This window comes from Brassica napus, chromosome C2 (genome assembly GCF_020379485.1).
Source record: "Brassica napus cultivar Da-Ae chromosome C2, Da-Ae, whole genome shotgun sequence".
NCBI lineage: Eukaryota > Viridiplantae > Streptophyta > Magnoliopsida > Brassicales > Brassicaceae > Brassica > Brassica napus.
Genome location: NC_063445.1, coordinates 1612507 through 1636958, shown reverse-complemented (window position 1 = coordinate 1636958; position 24452 = coordinate 1612507). Strand labels below are relative to the sequence as shown.

Below are 24452 nucleotides of genomic sequence, written 5' to 3'. Positions count from 1 at the left end.
AATAAAATTCTTGTCCGTTTGGAATGCTCACTCTTTTTGAATAATATATCTATGAACCCCTCGTAAATCATGTAAGAAAATCATGGTTTACAATTTCAAAATCATATGAGAATTTTTTTTTAAAACAATCAAGAACTAAACCGGATTAAACTGGTTAGGAAGACAACTCTAGATCTAGATGAAAGAGAGGCCATCATCCTCTTGCAACCCCGCCGCCTTGACTCTGAAAGAAAAAAATTAGAGAGAGAAAGATAGAAAGAGGTGGTGTGTCTTGTCTGGAATGCTCATTCTTTTACCTTGTGTTCAAGAAGCTTATCTGGTTTTTTTTTCTTTAACATATTACCAAAAAAACTATATGTTTTTCTTATTAACGAGTCTACTTGAACAGGCTGAAGATGTGATTTAATAAATGTATTATGACTTATGATAATGATTGCTATTTCGGTTAATTGATGAAGCTTAGCTTGATGTCACTAGAAGAAATTATCTTATGAGAATGATGATAAAATGAGAGTGATATGTACCAATCCCAAAATCAGCTTAGTTGAGTTGGTAGCTCAAGTCTATTTTAATATATTTAAATTTTGTATCATGGAACTGTTTAACTAATGGCAGAAACAAAAATCCAAACTTATCAGTCTATTGCTCAAAGCAAATCATTCGATCTGAAATCCGGTATTATTTAAAGGTTACTGAAATTAGCCATATACTTTTAGTTGATATGAATGACAATTTTCTTGATATAGTCAAAAATAGAAATCATATTTTCAGGAATACGTAATCATACAATACAGCGTTTTCAGTTGGTGTGCAATGACGCGTCCATAGGAAAAAATTAGGACGGATTAGATTATATATATTCAATTACTACTAAGAAGATTTTTTTCAGTTTGTCTATTGAATTCTTATCATTTTACATTATAAGAATAAAAAGAAAAAACTAAAATGTTATTGGAGATATGAATATGTGCAACCCCACTCTGCTTCTCTTTTGTTTCCATCCGTGGTTAGGTGTTGATGGTCTGCGGGTCAGCCCACTTATTTGTAGGGATAATTCATCATATCCGCAATTAGTTTTCTACTAAATACCTGTTGTTTAAAAAATACTTAATACAATTTAACATCTATTTTAAGGCTAATGTTATTTAAAGATTTGAATATTATATATGAAAATAGCTGGGAAAAATTTCTGTGATTCAGACTATTATTGGACCGGTCCTTTCCGTGGATATCCATTTTTGAAGGTTATATACATATCTTATCACTTATAATGGGAGTGGCTCGTGTCTGGCATACATTTATCGATGTTAATGATAACGAAGACCCAGTTAGGAGTATCGATGGCTTAATGTAATTTGTTGAGATCCTTGCAATTTGTTGTATAACTGGCTTCAAGAAATCCTATGGTGTGAATAAAATTAGTACTATCATAGATTCGTAGTTGAATTATTTTATAGTGGGTGGGGTTTCTGAGTTTTGGTACGCATTTTACTGATACTTAATGGATTGGTAACTGAATTCTTACAATAAAGATTATATAAAATTTACGCAAATCATGAAAAATCAATAATATTATTAGGATGATATTCATATATTAGCAGACTTAGTTTTAAAATAAAATAAGAAAAGATTAGCAATTTTTTTGTTATGTAAGTATAATTTTCAACTTTGTACGTATTAATTTCAATAACGCAACTTAATTAAGGCGTTTTCTCAAAAAAAAAAAATAATAATATCACAACTCAATTAAGATGTAGTTCAATTTTAAACTCTCGATTTTAGTTTCCGACCGAAGAGATTATATTGATCGTTAGATTTAAATTATTGTGATCTGTACAAGAAACCATAAATACTGAAAATGATACCCGAAAACTTTAGTGCTTACACGACAAAGTAAAGTGTTAGAAGTTTGTGAGATAATATTGCAACGGTTAAAGTCATGAGGGGTGTTTGAGCTGTGGCTGTAACCGTTGTATTATTATCTCACAAACTTCTAACGGTGTTTGAGCTGTGGCCGTAACTTGTTTGAACCTAAACAGCGTCCGTCCTTATTTCAAAGAATTCGATTTTCTATAGATTACGACTTACGAGGTAATCCAAAATAGTTCTAGTAACCAACAATTTTTTTTGAACAACACCAACAGTTACTTATTTGAGTTTTGAACAACACCAACAGCAAACTAATTCTTATTAGAACTAACTGGTTAAGAATTGTTTCGATGTCAAGTGCTATATGAAAATGATAATTCTACTAATGGTTTATTTCAACAAAACTAACGATCGATTTTTAATTTAGAAATAAGAATTACTTTTTGCAAAATGCTAGTATGTAAAATCAAATAAATATAAAAAATCAAATAAATAAATAAACAAAAGTATCTGACTTGGTCTGTTACGTTTAGCTATATCAGGTGATGTTTGTGTGTGTTTCTTCTTTCAGCAACAATGATGCGCTGGATCTTGTGGCTCACATGAAATGCCTTTTGGGTTCAACCCAGTTCCTAGGTAATGGCTTGAAGACAAGGTATTCTCAAAGGCTAGGGGATATTATAGATTATCATTTTTACACTAACATTTAAAAAGACCCAATAATTTGTGAAACATTTAAAAAATTTGAAGTCAATTCTTAGATTTTTTTTTGTAAAGATGGAAAAACGCTTTACGAAATTTTCTTAAATATACTTTTCTTAAAATAAGTAGTACTCTTTGAAAATTTAATAAGAATTGTAGTATTTTTTTTAAAAAAAAGAGTGACATTCTAGAATTTGCTCCACACTCAGGGGATGTATCCAATCTAAAATTTTGGCTAAATTGATTTTTAGTGAAGTTTTACATGATCTCAATGAATTTAAGAGTTTAAATTAAACCACTCTTGAATATCAACCGAAACCATGAATTTTGATTTTTGATTTTTTTAACTAAGAAATTCTATCCAAACATTTTAATATAAATTAAAATCTTTAAAATTCCACAACTTAAAAATATTTTCAATAACAGTGAATTTCAGAGTACTTTATGAAATGTCAAATTTAATAACAGTAGATTTTAAATAAATTTTTAAAATTCATGTTTGGATAATAATGAATTCATCATTAATACAAATAACCAAAAACTCTAAGTTGAATACACCATCTTATTGTTTTATAGTGTTAGTTACTGTTTTCATACAGAAGGGTTCTAATTTTTGAATAAAACAACCAAATTTACACCAATTAATAACTATAGTGAATAAATAAAAATAGTTTAAACCAGTTTCTAAATATTTTAAAAAGTAAATCAAAATAAAAGAAAGATATCATTATATCATTTAAAATAAAGCAACTTTAAAATAGCGGTGTTTTTTTTTCAAATGTATTTTTTTTTTGTTTTTGTCTTTTAAAAGAAATATTATCTAAATTTTTTTGCAACAAGTACGTACCTTAAATTTATAAAAGTTGAAAATTAACACTATTTATTTTAAACTTTTACAAGAATTTCATAGAAATATAATTTTTTTTAAAACCAAAGTTTCTATAAAATATTATTATGAATGTGGTTCTATTTTTTTTTATAAAATTTGAATTTCTCCATACCTGCATAGTGCATAGAAGCACCAAATAAACATAATTTAATTTAGATATATAGTTTGATCAAGCTTGGATTTAGAAAATTCTGTCTTTTTCGTCAGTGTTGCTTTTTTTTTTTAAAGTTCGAATTTAGTCGATTTTTAGGTCAGTGCGCCATTTAAACTGCATTGACCAATAAAATCCTAACTCGATTATGTGTTCATATTTTGCACGCTAATAGATCTGGAGTAATTTATAACCGTACAAGAAAATTATACATACCACAACTTAAACAATAAAAATGAAATATTTTAATTGTTGTTGTCTTCTTAAAAAAATTCCACATTCACTCATATATTGTAGTCTAGTATTAATAGGATATTTTGGATAATAATTATATTAATTGTACTCAGCCATTGTTTGCATGACCTTCATGTAACCAGTTGGATTATTATAGAAGAACTCTTATTATAGTTTTTTTTGTAACAGAACTCTCATTATAGTTAATTGTTTTTTTTTTGTTTGTTAAACCGGGATGTTCAGAACCTAGGTTCCTACTGGCATTTTAATCATATCTACCGCATCTAATATATTGTGAATAAACACGAATCAAACTCTAAGAAAACAAAATGATTGAGGTAGATATTCTTTTAGGTTTTATATTTTATTATGTGAATAAATAGTTTTACAATTTACAATTTTTTAATTCTATATTTTTAATAGTCTAAAACCCCTGTTACCTTTTCTTTTCAAGAATACATATTTATCGTAAATTTTTTTTTTCCTAATTCTATAAAGCATACCGTATGAATGATGACATTTTACTGGTGCAAATAGATTTAAGATAATTCTATAATTAACATATAATCACATAGAAACATATACATACATGCATACTTATTTTACATGTACATGTTTAGACCAAGTCGGGACTCGATCGGGATCTTACAATTTTGTAATTATGAATTACGAAAATAAATTAAACACAGGTTAGATGTAGAGAGTTTTTAGACCTCAAACCTATATAATTTTTATTTAATCAATGTCATCAAGATTTAGTGAACTACTCATTTGTAATTACTCTAGTACCACTGACGTTGCGGTAAAAAAAAACAATAAATACATATATAAATATTGATAGAAGTCGATCAGATTTCTTGGTTACTTTATGTTTTTTTTTAAATCAAATTTTGTTGGTCACTTTCTCTCGTAATTTTGCTACAAGTCTATTCATATCAAAGATAATTGTCGGTAAGTCGGTATTAAAGATACTGGACACACAGAAATACACAACACACAAGCGTTTATTTCCATGTTTTGGTGGAAAACTGGAGTTAATTGATATCATAGTGGCTTGAGGGTTTACGTTTCCACCATAATTACGACCTAATAATATCTTTTTTTTTTTTTGAAAGAATTTTAAATTTATTTCAATCAAAAAAAAACCTTGTTACAGATTTTTCACTGCCTCAATCTTAAAACAAAAATACTATAAGTTTCTATACAATGCTCAAATCTCCATTAGCTTCTACTAAACCAAACCTTCATTGCCTTCTCATATTTTCCTCCTTTCTTCCTCCTCAAAGACGTGATCCTGTTCCTGACCAACTTATCCAATCGAGCAACTAGACAACGGGCAGGCAAAGAAGGTTCACTCACCCTTCTCACGTTTCGTTCATGCCATAATGCATATGCGACAGCTTGAAAACAATAGCGAAGAAGAAAAGTCACAATCCTACCATGGAATCCATTCACCACCACTTGAACCACACTAGACCAATCACAACTTCTTCTGTTACCTGCTAGGTTCTTGATAGTCTTCAACCAAACTTCTTGTGAATAAGCACACTCAAAGAACAAATGATCCCTCGTTTCAGGAGCCGTTTTACACAACCAGCATGTAGATACAGCCTGAGGATTCCATCTTAAAATCCTGTCTCCTGTTGATAGTCTATTATGTATTGCAATCCATATGAGGAAAGAAAACTTTGGAGTAGCACCAGGAAACCATACTCCTTTGAACCAAGAGACACTCGGTGACTGAGCTCTAGTAATGTTCCAAGTTTGCGCCGTGGAGAAACCTTCTTTAAAATCCCCATTTTCTCTCTTCCAAAGACATATATCATCCTGCTGATTCAATCCTCTGTTTTTCAACACCCCAATCTCTTTATCAATCAACTGAAGAATGGATACTCTATGTCTCTTTGGCCGGTATAGCTGTATAGCCCTTTCCACCGTACTATTTAGAGGAATACCCAGATCCATTGTGCCTCGTTCCCCTGTTAGCTCAATTAGACTCCCCAGCGGCGACCAACTATCAAACAAGAAAGAAGTATTTGAGCCACTATTAACATCCATTCTTACCATCTGCTTTACCAATGGTCTTAGTTTCAGCAACTTCTTCCACATCCAGGACCCTAATGAGCTCTTCTCATTAACACTCCAATAAGACCCTTTCCTGATAAGATACTTCCAGATCCACTTTACCCATAACGAGGACCTCGCAGATATAATACGCCATATTAACTTCAAACAGGACACTCTATTTGCTTCTGCCAAATTCTTCAGACCTAAACCTCCTTCTTCCTTCGGCTTACAGACATCAACCCAAGCTATCTTAGCTTTTTGAGTAGATAGAACCGGCCCAGACCAGAGAAAAGCTGAGCAGATACTGTTAATCTCATGAATACATTGACTTGGTAATCTGAATGCTGACATCCAAAAAGCCGTGATACTGTAGAGTACCGATCCAATAAGTTGAGAGGAGATTGTGGTTCTAAATAAGTACGACCTAATAATATCATCATTAGCTAAATAAAAGTACGTAACGAACACACACATGCATGCATTATCATTAGGGACAGAAAAGCTGAGAGGAGATTGTGGTTCATGAAATTTAAAACTAACATCGGAAATCACACACTAATATCGCATGATTTGGTTTCACATAGAATTATCGTTCGCTCCTAAGTTTAAACTTACATGGCTTATGTTGTCTCACACGATATAGTGACATAACCCTTCAAAGCGTCCTCCTTTTTCATTGTTACTTGTTTCTTACATTTTGAATGAAAAATTATTACATTGTCCATCCAGAAAGGAATAATTTTATTGGGTAGATACTATTGAGGTTCTGTTATTTGTTTGCTTTTGTTTTTATGTTTACGTGTTAGTGTGTTTTTTTTTCTATATGGAAGTTTGAAACTACAAATCAGAATTAATTAATATGTACTTGAAATGATAAAAGTGTGAAAATGTTTCTCTTCAAAAATCTCATGTACTTGAAACGGTGGAAGCGTTCTCTTCTTTGCCGATTAATATGATTTACCCGTAATGGTTAAATAATTAGAGGTTGGTCAAGAGTTTAATTAGTGAGATTATGGACCCAAAACTATATGTGAATTATCTTGTTTACGTACAAATATTACAATAAAATGTTTGGACCGTCCGTAGAGCCAAAACACATTTCTGATAAGTGATTTGAATGTCGTCTAGGAGCTAAACACATCTCAACAAAGTGAACCGTATGCAAGTGCATATCTGCGGGCATAAACTACTAGTTAGCTCGAATGCTTATAAGGAATTTAATGGCCCACAAGAGTGCATGTATAATTAAATACGAATAGCCAATATCTGAATAGTCTTATATGGCCCACGATGCACATCAACCGGCAATATTGCCATTCTTTACTTGATTAATGAGCTTTTAAATTTGAAACTGCTCCATTGTGTCTGGTGTTCACTCTAAGCTGAAGAAACTCTTATCACCTACCCAGTTTTATAATTAAGAAATTTCGGATCTTCAATACATATTTATATATATATATATATTTTTTTTTTCAGCACATATATATTCTTTTAAATTTAGAATCAAAAATTTATAATACATGTGAATACGTACATCATTAGTATATATATGATCAAAGCTAATATATTTGGTTAATCAAGTGAGCTATCTTCCGTAGAATGCATCTAACATCTGTGCTGATAAAAATGATGACTTTCGACAATAGTCTCTTCAGATCAGCCATCAATTGTTAATAATAGATGTATTACTTATTAATGTTTCTAACATACTTAAAGTTTTAAATATATACCAAATGAGATAAGCTCTCATCAGAGGATGTATCAAACATTCATGCCAAAAGATTGTGTTTCCCAACTAAATTGTCGAGGTAATACATTTTTTCTTAATAGTTGCACACATTTTGTAACTCGAAGATCAAAAAAACTCAAAGAGACCCAAAATCAACCTAAAGTTAATACTTTTTATCTTAACATTTACACAGCAAAAACTGGAAGGGATTTGCAAAATATATGTATGTGCTACACATAGCTGCATGAAACTGTGTATATATATTATTATATGGGGTGATATTGGGGTGTGTGTAAGAAGTAAAAATCCAAGAGTTAAAAAGGGGAGAGAGGGAGAGAGAGAGAGAGAGAGAGAGAGGAGAGAGAGAGATAAGGTTGATGTGGTTGTCGAGATGCTAACAGAGAGGCACATGCAAAGCTTAAATGATGGTATCACTGGTGGCCAAAGCATCTCCTTAAAGCTGTCCTTTTTCATCTAAGACCTCTTTTTTAATTTCCTTTTTCTACCGCTTCTCTCTTTCTCTCTCTATACATACATATATATATATTTAATTTATATATCTGTAACTTATATGTACTTGGGTTTACAACTTTATATATATCAACTTGTGTATATGAACTTACTTACTAATGCCGAGTTGTGCACGTATGCAAACCTAAAAGTGTATCAATTAATTAATACTATATTATATCTCTTTTCTTGAGCTACAAATACGTTTGAGGATAATATTTCAATATATATATATGTTGCACAAAAAAAAAAAAATATATATTATATTATTTTGAAATATTTCAAAATATATGAATTTTAATTTATACGCTGTAGATAAAATGTTTGGTTGGTTGAAGATAGGTGGTTCCTCGCTTTATTATCCACAAGAAAAAGAGGATCATTACGAATATGTGCTCAATTCCTTTTGCATAAAGTTATGTAATTAAATTTTGAAAATTAGCTAATACCCTTAGATGGGCTATGTGATGAGCAGTTTTCGTAATAAAAAAAAGTAATAACTGGATCCAAAATTTTCAAAATGGATCACTAACACGTTTAGGTATGCATCACAGTTTGTCAAACCTATAATTAATTGCGTCAAACAAAATAATTTCGATCTTATGTTAGCAAAAGTAAGCTACATATATCATATATATACGTCAGTGGGAAGAAAAAGCAGATTAGTATTTTTCCTCACGAATAGACTAAGGGTATGACTGGTTTTCCCGCTACCACCCGCAAACGCAGCTTTTGCGGTTGATAGCGGTTGCTGGCGTTTTGCAACAATCGCTCAAACCGCTCTAAACCGCTCCAAATCGCTCTGAACCTCATAAATTCAAAAGCTGGTTCCAGCTAGCGTTTGCGGTTGCGGGCGTTTGGGGAAGGATAAAAAATTTTTTTTTTTCCAAAACAATATAAATACAAAAATAAAAAATTCAATAAAAAAATAAATTGAAATTATAAAAATGCTAAAATATACCAATTATATTATAATTAATATTATAAAACTTTAAATAAAAATATTTTCTATATTTTTAAAAAATTTAAACTATAACTTTCTAAATATAAATTTTATATTTATTATAATATTATTATTTTTGATATTTTTATAATTGTATAAAATATAAATATTGTTAATTTATTATTTAACCGCTGCTGCATTTGGTAGTTAACCAGTCATAAGTATCCCGCAAACGCACCAATTTCTAACCGCAGAACCATTCGTACAAATCTCTTAAAACCGCTAGAAACCGCAACCACCCGCATCCGCAAACTCCCGCAACCGCAACCGCAACCGCTGCGGTTGAACCAGTCAGGCCCTAAAGCAACAAACCTAAATTTCTAAGGAAAGAATATTATTATAAAACACCAAAGCCGACAAAAACTAGGAAAAAAAAATTCAATTTACCGAAAGAAAGAATATTAAGAAAATACATTATAACAAGGAGAGAGAAATGTGCTACAAAGGGTACAAGCCCACTAAAGTCTGAAGGCCATCGCTCATCTAAAATTTATAATATTATTTTCTAAGAGGCAGTATATAGATTTACATGATATAGTATTTTGATTCCACCAAAACTAGTATTAGTAAACATTGAAAATATCTAACACAATTTGATGATGCTCATGAGCCACTTCTATATAATATATAACGCGTGTATGTGCGAGTACATGGAAATTTTAACGAGAAAAACACATGAGCTGTCTAACAGTCAAATCTAAATATGCATTATAATTTATAACCACGAATTTGATATCCATAATAGAGTCAACGACTCAACATCAATTAAGTTGGATTTTTTCTTTGTTAAAGTTCGCTTACATCATAGGGTATCCCATTAGGTTGGTGTACCTTATGATAATTCTACCACCGAAAAAAACAGAAAGCAATAATAATACATCTACGTATTACATATAGAAGAAATAAAAGAGAAAGAAACTAGGTTTATGTGAACCAAATATTCCCGATCTTCATTATTTACTGCGGTAAATTTTTGAAAAAGGGGGGAAAAGAGAGATGTTAGGGTTAATATTATTATCATTTATTGAGGAAATGGGCTCATCTAGGGTAACATCACCTACCCATACAATATTATCATGCTTTTAGGGCTCTTATTTGTCTATCCTGGTCCCATAACTCCCACACTCTCTCTTCCGCCACGTCAACGGAACGCTCCAATCTCTCTCCTCCTCCGTGCCGACGCTCCCTTTCCGTTCAGCGCCACGGACGAAACGTGCTCACACGCGAAAACAAAGCGCCGTGATAACCACTCGCCTAGGGTTTTCTTTTTCAGACCACAACAAATGGGTTGTGATAAGAACCGCACATTGCGGCCACGTGGTCATTTCTAATTGGTTCCTTATACCTCATCCTACAACACAGAAACGTCTATACGATTTTTTTTGTTTTTTTATTTTAAACCTAAATAATGTTGAGTTTCCTTAAATAATAAAAGGCTAAAATCATATAATAATATCTTGTTGTTTAATTTTTCCGATACTTGTTAGTCTGTTACCCTAATGAAGCTATTTATATTAATGTTTAGATATTTTTCACTAAAATTAAGAAATATCGCATTCAACAATTGACCTATACATATACAAATACGTGTCGACAATATGTGGAGAGGTACGTAATCTTGTTTCGTGTAATTGGTAAATAAACAGACCAGATGGTGACATGGCAGTGCAGTGTTCCAGAGATATGAGTTGTTTTTTATTTCAAAAAGAGTTAAACCATTTATATCAAATAATAATTATTTTATATATATGAAAATAAACCCTCGTTTCAAGGATAAAAGAGCTTCAGATTCTCTCTCTTCTTTCTCAACAGTCTCTCTCTACAAAAAAAGGTTTTCCCCCTTTCTCTCTCTCCTTGGCGTCGTCTTAGGGTTTCGCGAAATTTCGCAGTCAAATTCTACTCTCTCCCGACGAATCAACCCTCGAAGCTTACCTAATCTTCTTATCCACAAGCTTCTGAATCGTTCGATGCGGTTTTCTCCCCTTGCCGCTTAAGATCGAGCTCGAATCTCGCGTCTCTGATTAACTCCGGTCGGATTTTCTCCCAGGTGCGTGTCTCCGACATGAATCTCTGATTGGTTCAATTTTAAGGTTTCGTATAGGGTTAGATCTTGCGGTAAGAGATTCACCTTGACTTGTAGCTGACTTCGTGTTTTTTTTTCTAATCGAGGGCTCTTCACTGTTCATTTATACGTTTCTTCTAAAAAAACTCGATGTTCTTACTTTTTTTTTTTAGATTTTTATTTCATTCACGGACTATTCACGTGCGGATAGATCTGGACCGTATTAATTAGTGGGTCTTCGGTTATCTTTGTTAATCACATACGGTTAATTTTTTAAGTGTCTTATTTTTTGTTATTTTGCTTCTAAATAATTTGATTCTAAACCCTAATTTACTCAATATTAATATTTTTTGTTCGTAAGTAGGAGATTATATTGAAACAGGCCTGGTCTCATTTTTTTCTTGGGCATGTTCGTGTGTCTGAAAACCCTAATTTTAGGTTGGTGTTTAAGTTTAGGTTAATGTTTTGACTAATATCTGTCTATTGATTAATTTTGTTTTATGAAATGGGATGATAGTGAAGAAATTTCGTTCTTGATTTTATGTAGACTTTAGGGTTTACAAAGTTTAATTTACAATGGAATTTTAGAGGTAATTGGATGTTGGTTATGGAATGTTATTTCATGTGGATTGTTTGAATACAATGGTGTCAATTAGCTATAAATATTCCTTAATTTAATTTAGAGTTATATGTGTGTTTCGTATATATGGAAAGTAAAGATTTTGAAGCGTTGTTTCTTTATATGCAATCATCATAACTTAAATATTTTCATTTTCTGATGCTAAGAAACATTATGATCATGTGTTTATTTTTGCAGCACTTGTTGTGTAGAGAGTAGAATGGTGGAACTTAGTTAAATCATCACTAAGACATAAAAATCTTCTTGAAGCAAAATCAATGGGATCCTCCATTAAGATCAACTCAATATCCATAGATCTTGCAGACGCTGCTAAAGAGATTGATATGGTAAAATGTGATCATTTCTCCATACGGTGAGCCTTCTATATATATTGACCTTATGTTATTAACCTTCCTTGTTAATTAAAGTATGTTTATATTTTCCAATTACTATGTTGTGATCACTTCCAAATGCGTATAAATATATATGTACAATAGCAAGATACAAGTTGAAATGACATTGAATATATATTGAATTTTTCTTCTTCTTAATTTGATGATGCAGTGGATACGTAGCTGAAACTCGTGAGAGAGATCATAACAAATGTTGGCCGTTTCCGGAGGAGAGTGTTACTTTGGTGGACCAAGAAAACTATTCTCTTCCTTCTTTATCTGTTCCAAAGTTTAGATGGTGGCGTTGTATGAGCTGCATCAGAGATATCAATGCTGATGAAACAAAAGGTAAAACACATTCCAAAACTGTTTAATATATGTTTCATATAATAGCTAGAGATGAAGGGTTGCTTGAACTTATGCATGTAAGTGGCTTTTTAGATTGTGGACTGCATCCAAACTCAAAAAGTTTAAGCGGGAAAAAGCAGCTTGATGGAAATTCTTCGGTTATCCTAAGTCAAAGCAAATTGAATTCACTAACTATTATTGATCAGGAGAAAGAAAGGAGAACTGGTATTGAAGGTATACATATTCTTGTTTTAGTTTCCATAATAAAGCAATTAAACATATAATTTTCTTGCAGATAATGCTGTTGAGAAGAAAGGAGATGCAAACTGCAAGAGATCTCAGAAGGATGATCATAGAGGTACAAAAAAATTTCTACTCAAGCAAATTAAAGTGTGCTGATACTAGAAACTAATTTTGTAAAGGTCAAACAATTAATTGCAGCTACTATTTTTCTTAAGAGAGGTAATAATCCATCTACAGATGCTTCTACTGTTAAGAGCAAGAGCAGAAAGCTCGCAAGCCAAGAGCATGTAAGAAACAAGAAAGCTAAAGTAACAGATATTAGCAGCTGGAAAGAGAAATAAAACGTGGGTGGTCAAGCCGTGACAACTTTTGGATCATCTGATATCGCTGGTGTGGTTGATGATACGCCTCCTAAGGCCATCAAGAATCATAACAAAGACAGTCTTGCTCTTACGGAATGCGATAACGGTTCATCAGAGAGTATAAATCTCGCCATGACTGGTTTGCAGCGTAGGAAAACTCGCAAGGTTCGTCGGCTTAGCGAGCTGCTTGATCAACCCGAGACCAAAACCAGTGGTGGTAAAGAAGAGCCTTCTTCTTCGAAAAGGGGTAGAAAGAGAAAAGTGTTGCCTGAAAACAACTACGTCAGCAGGAAACTAATCACAGTCGGTGCAACTTCTGAAATGACTCCGATCAAGATTATAGTACATCAAGTGATAGTGGGTTTGATAGAGATCTTATTAAGGGCAAGCAGAAGAACAGAAGGTTCCAGGTCGTTGACGAGTTTGTACCATCAGTACTTCCTTGTGAAACTTCACAAGATCTTAGTAAGAGCACTGCTTTATCAGTTCCTTGTCCTCTGAGTACTCAGAGAACAGAGAAGAAGCTCAGCTTATCCAAGAAGAAGAAACATAAGCCTGTTTCAGACAACGAGAAGAGTACACTGATCAGCTTTGGTTCCCAATATACTAGAGATTTGTTGAATGATCGTTTAGCTTCAGAAGGATATTTTAGAAAACCTATCCCTCAGCTTAATGTTAGGCCAGAGAATGATCATGTGAGGTCAAGAGATGTGGAAGAACCAAACCGTCTTGGAGAGTTTGGTTCCTCTTCCAAACCCTACACAGGTGGATGGTTGAGAACAGGAGTGGATGCCAACAACAATACAGATAAATTGTCCTTTCAGAACTTCAATCTAAGAGGCACCACTTCTTCTACTGGTGCTGACAGAAAGGGGAAGACAGTTATGTTCCAAGAACAACAAGAACCACCCAAAAGCCAAAGCCATGATAGAACTGAAGACCAAAACGACGATATCCCCATGGAGATAGTTGAGCTCTTAGCCAAAAACCAATACGAAAGGTGCCTTCCAGACAAAGAAGAGCCATCACAAGAAGCAACACACAAACCCAAGAACACTCTACTGATCGATCTCAACGAAACTTATGACAACGGAGGCTCGCTGGAGGATGACAACAACAACAACATATCAAGACCACCAAACCTTGTGAAACCAATGCAAGGAGAGAGTCTCTTGACTTCTTCCCTATAAGTCAACCCTATGTGCCTTCTCCCTTTGGTATCTTTCCTCCTCCTCCTCCTCAAGATAACCGGCCTAGCTCCATCAGGTTCTCTGGTCACACCTGCCAGTGGCTTGGTAACGTCCCAGCTATGTCTACTCATCCTCCCCCATATAGGGTACTACGTCCGTGTAACACGTGCCAAAGTGGTCCACACCAATACAGAGAACCACCTCTTCATCCAATATGGGCAACAACTTCAGTAAGACCAGTTTCTTACAACATGGATCCGTCGACGAAGCTTGGTATGCTTCCACAGCCACCACCACCCAGTGATAAGAATACATGGAACCTTAACTTCGTCGCCGCCGCCGCCGCCAACGGGAAGCAAAAATGTGGGTCTAGTTCAGAACTCTCGTTTGGGTGCAAACATGGTGGTGGAGTTAATAATAATAGTAGACCGGTGGAAGCGTTCTCTAGTGAGAGCTCTATACCTGCGTTGCATCTACTCAGCCTTATGGATCCTAAGATTGGACCAAACACTCCCTCTGACCACCAGGGAAACACTAAAGCTACTCAAAGACACTTCCCACTTGCTAGCCAGCCTAAGGGACGTGTAGATATACAAACAGGAGACTCTAGTAAGCAGTTACCTTATGATTATTACAGCAAGAGTTTCCCCATGGTTCCACCCACTTGGTGCGTCTTCATTCTCGTTTCAAAAGCCACAAGCTCCATGGATCCATCATCACCAAGAGAAGAAGACCATGAGAAAAGAGCCGGTTTACAGCAGCAATGACCAAGGGAGGTTCCAGCTACTAGGGGCGTCTGATTCAATGAAGCTCCCTTTGAAGTTTCACGTGATGGGTAAAGAGAAGAAACAGAACAGGAAAGCAGAGAGCTGCGGGGAGGCCTCGGCGTGGCCTCCAAGGAACAGTTGTGGAACCATTGTGTGCAGCGTGAGTAGAAACCCGGCTGATTTCACGATTCCTGAGCCTGGGAATGTTTACATGTTAACTGGTGAAAGTCTCAAGGTTCGAAAACGCGCAACATACAAGAAAAAAACAAGTTTGTCTAAGCAAGACGCACTGAAGCAGACTACAGAAAATGCCTAGAGATAATATACAAAGTGGACGAGACATGTGTTGGTAAGTTGCTAAGACTATATAGTTTGTTTATGTGAATCTTTGGTCAGATGGTGAGAGAAGAGGGGGTCACAAAGAGACACCGTTTCTGGAAGCATTTAGAGCCAAGATTAGCTCAACTTCACACCATGGAAGGCCCCTGCATCATGACAAAAAAAACAAAACAAAGAGACTTTAAATAAATCAGCAAATCACTAACACTTATATAGTTTATTTAATAGCCATTTTTTTTTGTCTTTAGAGGAACACAAGAAGCCAAAGATGGTGAATAACAAAGTTCCCCCACCATATATAGTATCATCAATGATTGTTCTCATATAAGATTATTTAAACCAAGAACCTCCCAACACACACACCCCAGAATGCCACAAACTTGAAAACTAAGCAATGAAACAAGTAAAAGCCCAAGAAAGCAACAGAGTGAGTAAAGAAAAAGAGTGAACCATACCAATGGAAACCGCCATTGTAGAAGGACGCAGCAAGAGCAGAATCAAATTACACAAATGCAGAAAAAGCTATCCCTTTTTATTGAAACGTGAGGTCGGAGTTTGAGTAAAAAGCGATGTATCTACCTTTTGTCCACATCTCCTCAGATTAGAATCTTTGTTGAGCAAAAAATGATTGATAGCTTTCTTCTCTTACTTTTTTCTTTGTCTTTTTTTATAATTAGCCGTCGAGGGGACAACCAACTTTTTATCTTCCAGCCTCTATGTCTCTCTCGAACTTTCATAGAGGTGCGTAATTGCTTACGTAATAATAACATGAAGCATTCACTAACACGACGAGGAGACGAGATTCACGGATCTCTTCCATTTATGAAGGAGATAAATTTTTCTTTTTTTTTAAGAACATTATGCATTTATATCTTTTTATCGTATTTGAAGGGGGTTTATTTCTGAAGTTTGTCGTCAAAGAAAAAGACAAAAGCTGTGTCAGTACATACCTGCCAAAGTGTTATCTTATGTCATTCATGCATCTCCCAAAAATCTACAGTCTCAAAAGTGCATCTTATGGCAAATACCAAAGATGAGACAGGGACGTCTTTGCGGAACAGTATCACGACAAAAAAAGTTAAATAAAAACACCAAACAAAAGCGTCTGTAGTCCAACGGTTAGGATAATTGCCTTCCAAGCAATAGACCCGGGTTCGACTCCCGGCAGACGCAATTTATTTAACTCCTAATTTCTTTTTTTTTTGCCAAAATTATCCTCTAATTTCAAATTTCAAATTTCAATCTAAGAAGTAGAAGATCACACTCCCCTCTTATTTTCCACCCTCAATTTAAAGTATGGCAATAGTGAACTCTCTAAGATAGAGAAGGTTGGAGATGTGTGGGCTTAGTTGAGGCCCAGTATCTATTAGACCCCCAATAGCGTTACTGAACAGAGTCTCCTATATAAAAGCCTCCCTTCAACTTTTTGTTTCCTTCTTTGTCCTTACAACCGCCGATCTGTCTCCCCTTCGTTCTCGCCTCGCCGTACTATAGTTTACTAGATTCTCCGAGCAACCGGCGTCGGCGATGGGAACTGGGAGAGAAGCCAGCGTATCGCTAGATGGAGTCAGAGACAAAAACATGATGCAGCTGAAGAAACTCAACACTGTTCTGTTCCCTGTTCGCTACAACGACAAGTACTACGCTGACGCAATCTCATCCGGCGAATTCACTAAGCTCGGTTCGTCTTCTGTCTTTATGGATCAATGTTCTCTTCCCTTTAATAGAATAGAGTTAGTTGCTTTGGGAGTGATGAGCTGTTATGTGATTAGGCTTTGGTAGACAAGTTAGAAGATTCTATAAAAGAGATGCCTTTTCAATTAATCTGGTTGCCTTCTTTTTTAAACAGTTGTTACTTATGAGCTGTTATGTGATTTGGCCAATTCAGTTGCATCTCTTGTCTCTATTGATGTTTTTTTTTTTGCTTCTTCTCAGCTTATTACAGTGACATATGTGTTGGAGCTATTGCTTGTCGGCTGGAGACGAAAGGAGGGACCATGAGAGTGTATATAATGACTCTTGGTGTTCTTGCACCCTACCGTGGCATTGGCATTGGTAAGTCATAAATCTATTGAATCATGTTCATAAATAGAGTTTCATTCTTTTCTATAGCGAAACTTTATTTCAATAACTTGTTTTTTTTTTTCTTTAGGTTCAAAGCTATTGAATCATGTTCTTGACATGTGCACCAAGCAAAATGTGTCTGAGATATACTTGCATGTTCAGACGAACAACGAAGCTGCGATCAAGTTCTACAAGAAGTTTGGGTTTGAGATCACAGATACCATTCCAGACTATTACATCAACATCGAGCCTAGAGACTGTTATGTCGTCACCAAGTCCTTTGCTCAAATCTGAAGACAACAAATGATGACAGTAAACGTGACTTGGGGGAAGCCATTCCTCCCCCCCACAGTTTGTTTGCTCAATTTTCAAGTCTATTCTTAACGTTACAATGCGTCTGTTCCCTAAGTTTTGCTTGTTTTTGATGACCTTAACTGATGTTTCTCTGTACCTAGTGATCTGTTACCCCCTTGGTTTTGGACCTTTTGATTGGGGAAGTTTTGACTTTGCAACTCTTATTTTACTTAACTAAGCCAATTCAACATTCTTGCTCTGATTCTCATATTCATACAAAGCAAAAAATGCAGCAGATGAAACGTCTGCTGATCTGAGCGCTAAGATCAATATGCAAACAAACTGTGGGGCTACATGAATGTATATGCCTTACATGAATATATATGCCTTGATATATCTTTGGCCAAGAGAACGCTTCGGAAGTCTTTAAAGGAATGTCAAAGAAGATGTTTGGAAACCTACATGTATATATATGCCTTGCACAAGCTTGATTAGCCATACTGAAGCACGGGCTGAGGAAGCAGAATCCAAATACCAAAAGCTAGACGAAAGCATAAAGGAGCTCCAAGACACTCTAGAAAGTTATCATCGGTTGTGACACACTTGAGGGACTCAGATCTTCAACTAGAACATGCATTTACAGCCGTTGATGCAAGTATAGAAAAGCAAAATCTGTTATACTCTACTGTTTCTGATATGGAGGATGTGATCAAGGATCTAAATCCAAAGTCTTGAAGGCTGAAAACAAGGCTGACTCTGTTTTTTTTACTAGGGATGGGCGTTCGGATTTAGGTTTTATATTCGGGTTTCGGATTAAAAATTACAGTCAAATTCGGATATTTATTAATTTTAATTCGGGTTCGGATAATCCGATTACATTATTTTTAAATTTTAAATTTATATATACTTTAAATTTTTCAAAATCTAAAAATAAAAAAATATATTACATATAAATTCGAAAAAAATATATGCCAAAATACTTAGAGAAATTCCCTTAGACAGACTTTTTAGTTTATTTTCACAAAAATAGATTTCCAAGGAGAAAAACGACCAAAAGAGGTTTAATTGAAGAGTAAATATGCATTTATACCCTTAGGGTTAATTAATTTAAGACTTAGGATTTAGAGTTAAGGGGTTGGGTTTTGGGATGAGTTCAAAATTTTAAAAATAAAAGAACTAAAATTAAAATTTTAAAAATAAAAAAAAGCTATTTTGGTCATTTTATTTTTGAAATGCTATTTTTGTGACAAAAAATTAAAAAGGTCTATTTGAGAGGATTGACCAAATACTTAAGTTTAACATATAAATTGGTTTGACTTGAATATTTGGATAGAAAATCAACAGATATTTTCAAATATTTTTTTTGTGTTCTGAGTTTTGTTTAGTAATTTTAGACATTTACTTTGCACTATTTGTATATATTTTTAAATATTCAAATATTTTGAACAACTTCAAATCATCTTATATATTTAATATATTTATATATATTAAATCTAAAAATATTTAATATATTTAAGTATGTAAATCAATTTTGGATATATTCGGGTGCCCGAAGTATTTCGGTTCAGATCGAGTTTGGTTTCGGTTCTCTTGATAATAAAATTTTGAACTCGTTCAGATATCTGAACAATTTTGATTCTGATTCAATACTACTTTTTGGATCGGATTCTGTTTATTTCTTCGGATTCAAGGTTTTTTTTTTGCAAGCCCTACCCAAAAACTGGTTACAAGTACATGCACATATCTTAAAACAAGGCCCATGCAACGTGTGAAATGTAAAAAAGAAACAATTTTTTTTTTTCAAGTTCAGTAGTCTTTACAAGTTAAGAGTAAACAAATTTGTGTTTTAGACAAATTATAAAATCTTATAATTTTATTAATTTTTTGAAATCATATTTATCTTGTTTTTTGTTTTCAGGTTTCATATTAATCTTGTTAAAGATTTTCTAAAGGTTACCGAATTATTATAAATAATTTTGTTTTTATTTATTTAATAAAGAAATTGTTTTTAATAGAAAAGTCCCACTTTATCATTGGAAAACCAAATATGGAGAATGAATTGTACGTAGACTAAGAATGGCACATAATATCAGTAAATGAATTATAAAAATTATGTTTGAAAAAAAAAGACTAATTATAGCCGTTGATTTTTTTAACCTCTTTTTTTTTGTTATAAAGAGCCGTTGTTACAAGCGAAGTGATCATCTACTTACTTTCTCTGCAAGCAAGGAAAGGTGCTAGGGTTTGTGAGTTCTGAAGCGACGATCGAAAACGATGAAATCATCAACGGAGAAATCTGAAAGAAAAAAGTAATTAGTTTGCTTAGCGTTTCGTTTAATACTTACGGAACAAGATTTGTGTTTCTATCATAACTTTTTTTTGCAGCGGATTGTAGTGGTGACGAGAAAGATCGCGAGGAGAAGTGGAGGTGGTACGACCGCGAAGCGAAGATCCACCACGCAAAAAAGTTTAGAAACGGAGCTTGTGCAAAGTAAGCAACGTGTTGGTGATGTTTCTTGTTTTGAGTATTCAATCTGCTTAATATAGTTGCTCAATTTGATTTTAGCTCTCTCGTTTATAAATATCCGTTAGAAGAGATTCATCATCTTCCTACTCTTTCTTTTTGTGGAGAGAGTTCACCTGAAGAAGTGTGTTGGTATGATCGTGGAGCGAAGATACATCAAGCCGAGAGAGTTTTAATTATTCAGAATATCACATGATCAAGTTTTGTTTTTCCTTTCTCTTTGTCATATTTCTTTCTTTCTCTTGTCATATTCAAATACCATTGGATCAAGTTTTGTTTTCTTTCTCTTTGTGTTAGTGCATGTTCCTTTCCTTGTAAATCTTTAATGTTTTCTCAATTGTAGGTATTGTAGTTTCTTGTTTGGAATTCGATTGGAGAAATTAGCTATCATGACAAGAATCATGCACCTAAGCATGCTAAATAAAAGGTTTTTAAGAGTTTGTTTTGCTATGTACAAGAGTAAAATGTCTTTAAAAGTTTGCTTTGCTATGTACAAGTTAAGCACATGTACTCATGTTTATAGTTTTTTTTTAGTATTCCGTTTGACATCATAAACTTAGTTTGGGTTTATCTTATGTATTTAGATGTGGTGTGATGACTCACAATGCCAAATCGTGTGTGAAAGACATCGTAAAGTGGGAGCTAGACCATCAAATGAAATTGGTTGCTTATTTTCTATGGTTATGTTACACATTAGTTTGGAAAAGAAGAAATTCGAATTATAGTAGGTTGACAGCATAAATACCATCTTTGATGACAATAAACTGAAAGGATGATATCTTAGTGTTTGGTGGCTCCTCATAGTTTGCTTGATAACTTATTCCTTTAAACCAAACAAAATATTTATAAATTAAAGTAAATATATGTATGTAATATGTCTATCTAGAATGTTCGAGCAAAGCCATTATTATTAACATTAATGACAATATGTTGTTTTAATTTCTCAGTAGCCTTGTCCTCCGCAAAGCTGTTACTTTCAAAATTTCCTATTCTGAAAACTTATTGCAAACATGAAACATACTTCCTCCGTATTTTATATGACGCTTTAGGATTGTGCACATAGATTAAAAAACATTTAATTTCTAACAAAACATCATTAATGTTTACCTAACCACAATTTAATCAATAATAAAATAGAAACTATTATATCATTGGTTATCTAGCATATTTGTACAACAAATAGTCTCTCTTTCAAAGAAAAAGTCTCTTTCTCTTCTCATCTAAAGCAGTAACCTAAAGTTTGAATGATAAATCTCTCCTATGGAACAAATTTCTGCATGTAACTCATGCTTTTTGTGCCCACCAAAACCCTAAAAGAGGGCGGATTTGATCTTCTTTGAAAAAAACTATTTGGGCCTAATTTCAGTACAAGCCCGTTTATGGATTTTGCAATTTATGGGATCAATGTTATGTGGAGAATGTTTTCTAGAAAAGGATAGGCATAAAGTGAAGATAGTGAAGTCTGTGAAGACCTTCGCATGTGAGTCGCATACACACGAGGGTCCTTAAACATTGATGAGCTTATCTTCCTTGTCTTCTATTAATGCTCTTAAATAAGTTCCCAACTAATATTTGATACCAATTTTTTTTTCTTGTGTACCTAAGAGAGTTTTTAATCTATATATATGTCCATGATAGTTCTAGAGATGATGCAGTGGACAATCATTGAGACTCAAATCTTTTTACAGTAACACGTTTTCATACAATTAGATATTTTCATTGTTTTTTTGTATTGGACTCAGATTGTCTATGAGTTAATTTTTCTATTATGAAGAAAAAGTTAGATCCGACATAAACTGAATTTTGTTTTTGAAGTTTGTCAAACCATTAAGGATAGAATAGTAACTCAAATCATTTGTGGTGATACTATGGAAATAAATTCGAAATCGATCATTAAATATGACTGGATTATTTTAGCAAAAAAAAAAAGAAGAAGATGGAGGTTTCACTTACCATTTACTAATTAACATACTGAAGTTTCTCTTGTTTCTTGGTTAGTTTAGAGAGACTGAGAGAGGGCAGTGGCTCGATGCCTCGATGCATGTTGGCACGTGATTCAAAAAATCGGACGTGACGGTCGTGGTTTGGATTTTATGGGAAGGCCACGTGCATGGTGTTTTCGCCGCCGTTAAAATATAGTTGAAAGACAAGATTTTCCTCCGTCACGGCCTGAGAAGTTTGACGACGTCAACTGATAGAGTCAAGTGGACGCTAAACTCCACCGGAAAGAAGCAGAAGAGTCGTCCACGCTCACATGCCACTCTTAACATACTTAATCGCTTAATGCACACACGTTTCCAAACGAGTCAAAAAACATAAGTATTATTATCTATTTTCTTTCAAAAGTAGATATCTAGCTAGTGCACTTTTAGTAGTAATTTTTATTGATGAAAACGCGTTTACAGGATTGACTAATGGGGTTACTGCTTGTGGAAACTTTTAGATGAAGCTAACTAGCTAATCGTACATGAAAAGAGTTTTGTACAATAATGCGATTAAATTGAAATTCTGGTTTTTAGAGTGGTATACGATAGCGTTTGGTCGGTTGGTTGGAGAACATTGTCTTTGCATCGTCTTAAATCGATCACCTGATGGAAATGGAATGCGATAGATGAAAACAAATGGGCTTACCGTATATTCGAATATTTAATATATTTATCAGATGTGATAACACTATTTTTTGCTTAGTTTATAGAAAATCACATTGAATAAATGTTGCCTGCTTTGTAATAGCGAGAGAACAGGTGGAATCGGGTATGGGCCCGTGAAATAGTTAAAATAAGTTTTTCTAAATAAAGAGGCTGAGACAGTCGCACGATGGTGGCTTTAGCGCTCTGTTTCTCTCTCTAATCTGCCGTCTCCTTTTCAAGTGGGCCACATTCCCTCTACACCGTCAGCCGTAGAGCCCCACCCACGTTCACTCATTTACCCTTCTTGTCTCTTTGCTCACTGATCACTATCTTTCTCGAACTAAGGATCCAAATGGTGACAGTATTAACAAAAAATAATCGAAAATATAAGAGTTAAATAAATTATAAGTAAAAAAAGTTTCATAATTACATTTTTTTTTTGTAAAAAAGTAAGTTATAATATAAGCACAATTCGTTTATATAGAATCATAAAAAAACATAAGAACGAGACGCAATATTGCAATGGCCACGTTCCGCCGACATCGAAGACTGTTATCCTACATCCAGATTTTAGCCGAACGAGGGCACAGCTGAACAGTCACCACAACTGATTTTTTTTAAATGGTGAATTATCAAGAAAGCCTGAGAAAAGACACAGCTCACATGTTGTCAGAAAAAATAAATCAATTATACTACACGCAAATCTTAAAAAGTGAGATCCAACTGATTACACACTCCTCCTCGTAGCAACTCCACCGGACATCCATTGACCATTGTATTTCAACCACATGACTAAAATGATTTTTTCACTAATTGCATGATTACTTGGGGAAAAAATCCCCATGATTGATCGGTCGTCCAAAGTTATGATATAAAACTAATACTTCGAAGTTACCTAAATATCAAATCACGTTGGTGTACAGATAGATATTTGCATATGAGATCAAATTTCTCGTTGGCATTTTTGTTGAAGTGTTGACCACATGTGGATATGAACAACCCAATATTTTGTTATTTTCTCTTTAAATTAAACACAAATAACATGCAAACTGTCCTCTATGTATGTTACTCCTCTGTTTCGGTAAGAATAAGTTTTAGAATTTTTACACAACTTCTTTTTAATCTCTGCCAACTCACTTCTACTGTTATCATTCAGTGTGTCGTAGGTTTGCTTAAAGCATAAAACATAATTATTTATACAAACTCTGAACCATGCATATATAGTTTTCCATTCGTATCACACGAATTGCAAGCACTTGATAATTAGTCATCATAACATCGATATTTTAATGTAATGTGTACATTAGGCCATTAACCTGCATTAATGTCCGTTGGTAGTAACCGGTATTATGTCATTCAATGTTTACTATTCATAACCATAATACAGAATTATGATTCTTTTACAAAAGATGTTTCTTCGAAATATGGAAAATCATATATAATGAAATGGCAAATCAATGTTCT

At 33.8% G+C, this 24452-nt stretch overlaps 2 protein-coding genes, 1 non-coding gene and 1 pseudogene across 3 annotated transcripts; 3 read left to right on the top strand and 1 right to left on the bottom strand.

Annotated features, from left to right (window-relative positions):
- Nucleotides 1-5066: 5066 nt before the first annotated feature.
- Nucleotides 5067-5903, bottom strand: LOC125581723. The gene has a single exon (XM_048747654.1). The coding sequence runs from the start codon at nt 5901-5903 to the stop codon at nt 5067-5069; it is 837 nt and encodes a 278-aa protein (XP_048603611.1).
- A 5072-nt stretch (nt 5904-10975) lies between these two features.
- Nucleotides 10976-15587, top strand: LOC125581400 (annotated as a pseudogene).
- A 990-nt stretch (nt 15588-16577) lies between these two features.
- Nucleotides 16578-16649, top strand: TRNAG-UCC. The gene has a single exon. It is a non-coding gene; the product is annotated as a tRNA-Gly (tRNA).
- A 305-nt stretch (nt 16650-16954) lies between these two features.
- On the top strand, nt 16955-18096 carry LOC125581399 (N-alpha-acetyltransferase 50-like). The gene is made up of 3 exons (XM_048746769.1): nt 16955-17157; nt 17412-17531; nt 17629-18096. The coding sequence occupies exons 1-3, from the start codon at nt 17004-17006 to the stop codon at nt 17832-17834; spliced, it is 480 nt and encodes a 159-aa protein (XP_048602726.1). The 5' UTR covers nt 16955-17003; the 3' UTR covers nt 17835-18096.
- The last annotated feature ends 6356 nt before the right edge of the window (nt 18097-24452 follow it).

Coding starts and splice junctions, on each gene's coding strand:
- LOC125581723 (XM_048747654.1), bottom strand. CDS start 5,903: ATGGATGTTAATAGTGGCTCAAATACTTCTTTCTTGTTTGATAGTTGG.
- LOC125581399 (XM_048746769.1), top strand. CDS start 17,004: ATGGGAACTGGGAGAGAAGCCAGCGTATCGCTAGATGGAGTCAGAGAC. Junction 17,158..17,411: donor CGGCGAATTCACTAAGCTCG/GTTCGTCTTCTG, acceptor GCTTCTTCTCAG/CTTATTACAGTGACATATGT. Junction 17,532..17,628: donor CTACCGTGGCATTGGCATTG/GTAAGTCATAAA, acceptor TTTTTTCTTTAG/GTTCAAAGCTATTGAATCAT.